Source organism: Camponotus vicinus, unplaced genomic scaffold (assembly GCF_025532165.1).
Source record: "Camponotus vicinus isolate PSW18456_S1 unplaced genomic scaffold, iyCamVici1.0 SCAF_1, whole genome shotgun sequence".
Taxonomy (NCBI): domain Eukaryota; kingdom Metazoa; phylum Arthropoda; class Insecta; order Hymenoptera; family Formicidae; genus Camponotus; species Camponotus vicinus.
The window spans coordinates 24,934,605-24,944,604 of NW_028141945.1; the positions used below are offsets into that span (position 1 = coordinate 24,934,605).

At 29.4% G+C, this 10,000-nt stretch overlaps 1 protein-coding gene across 3 annotated transcripts in view; it reads left to right on the forward strand.

Annotated features, from left to right (window-relative positions):
• The first annotated feature begins 2,699 nt into the window (after positions 1-2,699).
• Positions 2,700-10,000, forward strand: part of LOC145959849 (terpene synthase-like) — an 11,811-nt gene continuing 4,510 nt past the window's right edge. For 2 of the 3 annotated variants that reach the window (XM_083079042.1, XM_083079044.1), the window contains exons 1-3: positions 3,183-3,624; positions 6,992-7,091; positions 7,208-7,362. In XM_083079042.1, coding sequence (XP_082935168.1) covers positions 7,029-7,091; positions 7,208-7,362 — 218 coding nt within the window. In that variant the 5' untranslated portion in view covers positions 3,183-3,624; positions 6,992-7,028. Of the gene's footprint in view, positions 2,772-3,182; positions 3,625-6,991; positions 7,092-7,207; positions 7,363-10,000 lie in introns of those variants that run through there. The other variant, XM_083079043.1, reaches the window with a different exon arrangement.

Here is a 10,000-nt window from a genome sequence, read left to right on the forward strand (position 1 = left end):
AGCTTTCCAAAACACTATAATCAGAGAGAAGCCTGAGAGGGGCCATGCCGTCATTTTTCGTGTGACGGTTTCACTAAGCCGCGCAGTGGCGCCCCGTGGATCCATTTTAGAGCCGACGGAACTACATAGCCAGATCCACTTTTCGATGCCATGGTAAAACCATCGATTGGTGCGTGTCCGGACTAGATCCATAATTGTGGATCAAAATGATGAGAACATATGAGAACATATTATGGGTTTATTAATTGTTTTATTACATATTATTAACTATGCGTAATCTCTTTTGTTTTAATACATATTATGAATTTGAATAATTGATCATATGAGAAAAAACTATTTCACACTAAAAATATTTATTTATCATAAAATTTTGCGAGACATCTTTATACATATATGTGTGTTGTCACGCACATATAAAGACGTCTCGCAAAATTTTATGATAAACATTTTCAGTGTGAAATAATTTTTTTTCTCATGATCAATTATTCGAATTCATAATATGTATTAAAACAAAAGAGATTACGCACAGTTAATAGTATGTAATATGTGTGTGTGTGTGTGTGTGTGTGTGTGTGTGTGTGTGTATGGTATGTACGTATGTATGTACGTATGTATGCATAAAAGCGATGCGAGAGTAACATGAGGAAGCGAGAAGGACGAGTGAAATAACAATAAGAGCAAACGAGATAGAGATAGCACGAGCAACGAGGACTCGAGCCTCGAGCTCAAGAATCGGATTTTTCTTGCGCGCTATTATTTTGCTCTCGCTCGCTCCTATGACTGTCTCGCTCGCTCCTATGACTGTCTCGCTCGCTCCTATTACTGTCTCATTCGCTCCTATTACTGTCTCGCTCGCTCCTATTATTGTCTCGCTCGTTCTTGTTACTGTTTCGCTCGCTCTCGATTCTTGGGTCCGCTTATCTTTCCGAGTTATCTATCACGATTGTCAAGTGTGACAGAGAAAGTAAGACCATGAGTAGAGAGCGAGGGAGATGACCTATCATCAAAGAGTTCCGAAGTACTCTTACAATCAGTTTCTTCGCATCCTCTATCCATTCGCAATTCACGAAAATGTAAACATCTTATAAAATAAAAATTGAAACTTTTAGTTTTAATTTCATCGGTTTGAAAGTAATTTTAATAAATTGAAGAAATTTTTGCGATTAAAATGATATCAAACACGACGTAAATCGGATAATTTTTAATTAGTCTGATAATAAAAATTTTATAATTATATATTTAACTAAATTTATGAGATTTATATCGTGTTTGATATTATTTTAATCGCAAAATTCTCATTATTCTGTTAAAATTACTTTCAAATAAATAAAAAATGCATTTCATTTTTTGACATATATTCATAAATATTATAAATGAACTCTCATGTAAGAAACTTCGGAATCTGCGACATCGGGAATTTTTTCGTTATTTATAATAATATACTACTTTAAATTACCATAAAATAAAAACTAAAGCTTTTATATTTTATTTGATCTTTTTGATTAAAAGGGATTAATGAAATTTTTGCGTTTAAAATTGATTCCTCTCATTATTTTGTGCATAAGTATTAAGGTAAGAAAGTCGAAAATGAATATTTTACAAGATATTTTACGGTTTATCTAAAATTACGAAATTATTTTAAGCCTCATAACTCGAAAAGTACTTAATGAAAAAATATTTTGTTATAGTGTTTTGGAAAGCCCACGAGATAAGCTACAAGAATATGCAATAAAAAATAGGGGGTTCCATTTAAAAAATTGAAGGTGACCTTTACGTGACCTTGACAACACTCTTCAAGGTCATACTGATATCGCCATGTAATGCGTTACTTGAAACCTTATAACTTTTGTCTGAAATATTTTTGTCTACCGCGCTAAGTTTTTGAGATATTCGGCTGATACGGATGGTCTGCGACACCCTGTATAATATAGTATAAAAATAAATATATATAATATAAGTATATATAATTTACACATAGTTATTTTTAGTATATTTTTAGTATGTATAGATTTATATATTAGTATGTATATAATTAGAGTTTATAGTATTAGTTTATAGTATTAGTAGTAAAAATAATATAATAAGCAAAAATGTATATTTAGCTTATGTTAATACACACAAATTCAATTATATGTATATCATTTAAACATATTTAATAAATAACGAATGTTCATTTGTAAAACTATTTTTTGTTATTGTAATTAATTACAAATGAGCCATTCACAGATTAAAATGATTAACTCCACTTTTTAAATTTTTCAAAATTTTAGTGCTAAAGCACTTGATTGATCAAAATCAATCAGTTTGGCACTAAAATTTTAAAAAATTTAAAAAGTGAAGTTAATCACTTTAGCCTGTGGGCGGCTCAAATATTAAATAATAAAGAAACATCCCATTAAGTATATATTCTTAGCTGTCAAGAATATCTAATAAGAATATTTAATAAGAATATCTCTTTAGAAGATTTACCTCTTAACTTAAGAGGATCTTCTTGCCGCCTATATTAGTGGTATATATTCTAAAGATAAGTGGCATATTCTTAAGTTATGAATACAATTTTTTCGGTGTACTTCGCAGTTCGCACTTAGCAATTCACAGAATTTTTCGCAAGTAAAACCGCTTTTAGTAAAACCGGTCTTAGTAAAACCGCTCTTAGTAAAACCGCTCTTAGTAAAACCGCTCGTTCTTATTAGTAAAGCTGCAAAGTTACGCAGCTATATTCGTCTTTGGACTTATCTCGACGTTTTCGCCGTTTCAGTTCCTGAAACTCTGTACATTTTTTTGTAAATATAATTTTATTTAATTGTGTGGTGTGAAATAAAAAGATCAGAAAAAATACAAAAAATACGTGTCGTGTAGAATCTCTGTAGCTACATATAACAAAATTGTCGTGTCCTATTCTGTAACGATCTCTCAAATTCTGCGCTGTGACTTATATATAAACGGTAAAGAGAGTCAAGTAATGTATAAATGTACACATGCGCAAAGTCGCAGACCTATTTGTTATGATAGAAACTGTGTTAAATTTTTGGCAAGTTGTTGACAATGTTTAAATAAATTTCTGGTAAACGTTCACGACTTGCCAAAAATTTAACACAGTTTCTATCATAACAAATAGGTCTGCGACTTTGCGTATGTGTACATTTATACATTACTTGAAAACTCGAAAACGAAATTGTGTCTATTGCCTTTCATCGATGTTTATTGTTTATGCGCTAACGGAAAGTCGTTCTCAATAGCTATATTATAAATATCACTTCATGTTTACTAACAGATAGCTACAAAGCCAAATAAGATATTTATGGCTCTTTTCCTAGAATGAATACTTTCCCAGACAGCACAAAAAGGCCAAAAGATGTCTTAAAGACGTCTAGAGGACTTTAAGACGTCTTTAAGTCGTCTTTTAGATGTTTTTTGGACATGTGTGCTGTCTGGGTTTAAGTTTTTACTATAAAGGCGCGTGTTTTATGGAATTTTTTGGTTTATTTATACATTACTTGATTCACTTTACCGTTTATATATAAGTCACATCTATCCGTTAAAGACTAGTCGATCTTTGTTTTCGGAGATATTAAGTTGTCGCTATTCGTCTTTTCGGCGCGTCATTGTCTTCGATGCCTGGAAGTAAGTCTTATTTCCGTAGTTTTAACTTCTTATCTTTTTAATTTTTATTTCTTTTTGACTCTATGTTTAGTTTATATTTATTTAGATCATTTTTTTTTAAATTGACATTAAAATATTTTCAATCTCATAATTTTCATGTTTAATTTTAGTACTTATTTCTTTCTTCGTTCATATTAGTTACATTATTTATTTAACTTATTTTACTTTTTGTTCTTTGTTTTTACGTAGGCATCGTCAAGATAATGAGATACCGAGACATTTATTATCGCTTTAGACAGCACCCTTTGTAACAGACTCCGATATAAAACACTTTTGTTATTTTTTATTATATTATCACATTTGCGCTGAAGATGACCCAAAAATAGGGTCGAAACGTTCGCTATCCTCTCTTTGTATTTGTTCAATATTTATTTGATTGTATTATAAATAAATGTGTTATAACATCGACACTCGACTCGTATTGCCATTATAACTGTTTTGTTTAATTTTATATTTCGAGTCTTATACTTCTTATTATATATATTTATTTTTTTTTATATATTAATGAAAATGATAAGATATAAAAAGTAGAAAAATTATGTGAGAGAATATACACTACTGCTCAAAAGTATTTGGCCACCCTTAATTTAAGAGAAAACTCGAAAACGAAATTGTGTCTATTGCCTTTCATCGATGTTTATTGTTTATGCGCTAACGGAAAGTCGTTCTCAATAGCTATATTATAAATATCACTTCATGTTTACTAACAGATAGCTACAAAGCCAAATAAGATATTTATGGCTCTTTTCCTAGAATGAATACTTTTAAGTTTTTACTACAAAGGCGCGTGTTTCATGGAATTGTTTTGTTTATTTGATATTTTAGAATGTAACGGATATAGATTTGCGTCAGTTATCTGCTGCCATTTGAACAGAAAACACATCTCTTGACGCATATTTTGCAAAAATAATATATAGATAGAGAAGATATAGATAGAGGGTGTCCCATTTTAATATCCCACCCCAAATAACTTTCTTATTTTTAATTTTAGAAAAAGATGTTTCAGACAAAAGTTGTATGGTTTCAAGGGGGACATAAGGTGGTGTCATTAGTTTGACCTTGAATAGTTGCTTCAAGGTAACGCAAAGGTCACCTTCAATTTTTTAAATGAAACCCCTTACTTTCTATTGCATATTCTTGTAGCTTATTTCGACAGGTTTCCAAAACACTATAATTAAGTTAGTTTTCATTAAGTACTTTCCGAGTTATGAGGCTTGAAATCATTTCTTAATTTTACATAAACCATAAAATATCTAGTAAAATATTCATTTTTCGATTATCTTACCTTAATACTTTTATGTACAAAATAATGAGAGGAATCAATTGGTGTAAAGAAAACACATAATTGTTTCGAAAGAAAAAATGTAATTTGCAATTAACAATTACATATTTTTTCTTAAAAACAACTATGTGTTTTCTTTACACCAATTGATTCCTCTCATTATTTTGTACATAAAAGTATTAAGGTAAGATAATCGAAAAATGAATATTTTACAAGATATTTTACGGTTTATGTAAAATTAAGAAATGATTTCAAGCCTTATAACTCAAAAAGTACTTGAGGGAATAATATTTTATTATAGTGTTTTGGAAAGCCCTCGAGATAAGCTACAAGAATATGCAATAAAAAATAGGGTTTCCGTTTAAGAAATTGACGGTGACCTTCACGTGGCCTTAACAACACTCTTCATGGTCATACTGATATCGCCATGTAATGCGTTACTTGAAACCTTACAACTTTTGTCTGAAATATTTTTGTCTGCTACGCTCAGTTTTTGAGATAGTCGGTTGATACGGATGGTATGCGACACCCTGTATATATATAGGGTGTTCATTTTGAAACCTTCCACCCATTTATTTCATGATTGACTATTTTTTGCGAAAAATGCCAAATATGTCAATTTTGTTTTTGAGGGGGACATTCAAATACATTGAATATAACGAAATTTTTTCATCCCCTTCGTCGAAGTAGCTACCCCTTCAAAAATCTTAAATGGCAATAGGAGTCAAGTATATCATTTTAAAAGTCTTTTTTGATTGTTTATACAATTCTTTCTTTTTTTTTTTAAGTGAATATTTTTCGAGAAATCGCACTTGGAAGCTTTAGGTGTCAAAAATATTTTACATATAAAGATAAATTTTGGAGTAGAATTTATTTATTAGTTATTTATTATAATAAATGTTCAAAATGTTCTGTATTGTTTTATAAGCAATAAGATAAATGATTTTCAAATTCTGAACAAATATTTTGAAAAGTTTCTATAGGAATATCTCTGCATTCTTGTACAATTCTTCGACGCAAATCATTTACATTACTGCATTCTTGTACAATTCTTCGACGCAAATCATTTATATTACTGGTGTTTTATAAATAACGGATTTTAAGCGCCCCTACAAAAAATCTTTTTCAAAATGTTAAAAAATTTATTTTTTGCGCTAATTTTATTTGTTTATAGTTGAAATATGATTGACTTAAAACAAATGTCGTACAAGATTAAGTTGACTGATGAAGATTAACTGTGATTTTTAAAAATTACGTCTGTGACGTGCCTGGTCTTAAGTTAATTAAAACAACTTTTATATTATAAATGTCAAAGAAAAATAAAATAGTTATATATATAGTTATATATATAGTTCTATATAATTATATATAGTTATATATAAAGTTATGTATATAGTTATATATAAAATAAATAGTTATATCTTTCAACATTTAATTGAATTCTTACTTTTATTTTAATAAAAATGAGAAATATAAACATTTTTCTTGCATTATATGTCGAAATAAATTAATATTTCTAAATTTCACTATTCATGTTCCATAGTATTTGGTAAGACTAGATTTATAAAAAATTTAATAATACAATTTTAATTTTCCGTATAAGTTAACTCTTGATTATATCTGTTTCAATTAAATATTTACAAATATGTATTTTGCAGTTTTTTTCAGTTACATTTACTAATAAAGGATTACAAGACCGACAATTTTTACGAATATTTTACGAATATTGAATATTGAACACATAAGTAGTGAAATGTAGATAAATTAACTTATTTTAATGTGTATAATACAAGAAAAAAATTTATATTTTCTCGCCTCTAATAATACAGCTGCATTGAGGAAGTATTCAATATTGAGTCGAAATCGAATCATTCTATATCGATAATTGATCGAAAGGTGATAAAAATCAATTAAAATCGATGAATATAAAATTAATTATGAATTAATTTTTTTTATGTTTTCGATGTGTCGACTTTTACGTCAATCTGATGAGTCATTTCTCGCTGGATTATATATAAAAATATTTTTCTCCTTAAATTCTTACAGTTTTGAGAGAGGAAGATATCGCTGAGAATTGAAAAACATGACAAATACAAGTAACAACTCGTTTTATTATTCTCTGAGTGGCAACAAACAAGAAGATGACGTAAGAATTTATCTTTCATTCTATTTTTTCTCTTTTTCTTAGGTATTTCATTTGTTTATGATGACTACAGAGATTTTGGTGACGTAAAAGATTTAAAAAATTATGATTTATTGTAGAAACTGTTAGAACCCATCAGATACAATCTTCAAGTTTCTGGAAAGCAGATAACGGCAAAATTAATCCAGACTTTTAATTACTGGCTAAAGATATCGCCTAACAGAATAAAAGCAATCGAAGAAATAGTAATCATGCTTCACAACTCGAGCAATATGTAAGTTTGCATTTTGCTGCATCATAATTTTTATGTTTTTTTATTCCAATTGCGCACATTTCTATTTCTTCATAATATATATATATTTAGATTGTTATGGTTGTCTAACATAATTTTCATTAAGGAATATTATTTTTGTAATATTTCACACAGCACCAAGTCGTCTAAAAGTACTCTTAAAACTGGATATATTTTTGTCATAGACATCTTTTACTGACATCGTTAAGTCGATGGAAAAATGGCTAGAATCCCGACAAAAACATTTACGTCACATTCTCGTCGAATCCACGTATTTTACGTGGCTTACGTGGATGCAGATTTATCCACGAATTATCTACATGGATGTAACTTTCTTTTTTCATTATTACATCGAGGTACTTTATTCTCGAAATATCAATGTAGATTTCATGTGGATATTTCTATTGAAATTATGATTAATCATTCAACGACTCAGTAATATTGTAATGTTAAAAGATATTTTATTAAAATTTTTCAATTGTAATTTTGTATCTGAAATATTTCAGAAATATACCTGCATCATGTTTTTTATAATATTTATAATATTTATATTATAATATTATAATATTTATATTTTATATAATATTGTATTTGCAATATTTCTGAAATCTTTCAGAAAGATAAAAAAGTTTGCTAAAAAAAAGATTATATCTGTATGTTTCTAAATATGTAATAGTACATATGTACATATATAGAATATGCTTCCTCGCTTTGCCGCTATGCGGCGCTGCATCAAATTAGCTAACTCGTATTCAACTTTTCGTCATAAAGTGTATATAAAGAACTAATACTAAGGGCTGCTTCGACCAAACTCCGATTAATTCAATCATTGATTAAAGGGTTGCCAACATGACAAAATAATTCAGTGTGACCAATTGTATTTCTAACAATATACAGAGAGAAACCAATATAATTGTAGAAATACAGTATATCGTCAGAAATCGCCGCGCGCCGCCATTATGTTACAATGAGACCGCCTTCACCGCCACGCACTTCTAGCCACGCGCATTGGCCGATTTTCTTTAATTTATTTCTCGTTAATTATTGCGAATATTGCATAACTGTACAAGACTTTTCTTCTAATTTTGAGTCAATCTACCTTAATTTTTTAAAGTCATGCTCACTTTCATGACACCCTGTGTACAGGATGTTCCACACTCGCAATTGAAATTTTAATAACATATTCCTGAGTGAAAACTAATTGTAAGATGAAAATTCTAATACAAAAATGTTGAGGCTATAATATTTTTTAAGTTATAAATCAAAGTTTGTCAATGATATCGTGTAAAATTCGCGCATAATTACATTCACTCATGTACCGATTTATCATCTGTTATTGCTTTTTTCATGTCAGATGATTTTAATTTTTACTGCATGACTGAATTTATTTTTCTGTTTTATTATAATGATTTTTATAATGATAATAGATTAATTTCTACAAATATTTCTTTGATTAAAGAGAAATATATCTCATTTTTCAAATATGTTAAATATGTTTTTATTTAAGAATTCTGTTTAAATGTAATAATTGAACAATTATTTAAATTTTTATTTAAAAAAAGAACGTTTTCTGCATATATTATTTATAATTTGTTAATACTAATTAATCACCATGTGTATTAATGTATGATTATGTATTAATTATGTAAATAATAAATACGCACATAAGAAATTACAAAATAAAATCAGCTATGCAATAGAAATCAATACCACCTTATATGATAAAATCAATAACAGATGATTGATCGGTACGCGTATAAATATAGTTACGGACCTAGCGCGCAAATTCTACACGATATCATTGACAAACTTTGATCGCTGAAATTTGTGATTTGCAATTATATAGATATATCTTAAAAAATAGATGTAAAAATATTGATCTTTTATAAAATATTAATAACTGTTTGCGCAATTAATTTCTAAATAGTATCAATAAAATAATAACGATATGGCGAATAATCTTAGTGCAATTATGAAGAAATTTTTTATCAAGTCATGATTGTGTCATTATTGTGAAATGTTTTCACAATTTTCCTATCGAGGAATCCATCCCCGTGGCAACGGCATCGACGCATATCCTGTGAAGAGCAGGTCTAGAGCAGTTTCCTGGAAAGCGAAAGACTTGGGTTCGACTCCCGATCCAGCCACTTGCATCTCACATATTTTTTTAGTCCACGAATATTATTTCCTAACAATTATTCATTGGACTGAAGAGAATATACACACACTCTTCAGCCCAATGAATAATTGCTAGGAAATAATATTTGTGGACTAAAAAAATATGTGAGATGCAAGTGGCTGGATCGGGAGTCGAATCCGAGTCTTTCGCTTTCCAGGCAACTGCTCTAGATCACTAAGCTATCTAGATCTCATACCTAATGCCGCTTTTTAACACAATGACATGCGACTCCAAAGTGATGTTGGCATCTCGCTCGATGGATGCAATGCCGATTGCCACGGAGGACTCCTGAAAGGTCGTTCGCTGACCAAATAAGTGTCGGTGGAGGTATTCGCGTGCACTGCATGCTGGCTTCCGACTGGTTTTTCGTAAGAAACGGCACCGACGAGCACAACATAATTTTTACATTACATTTATTTCTATATTATTATTTCTATCCTA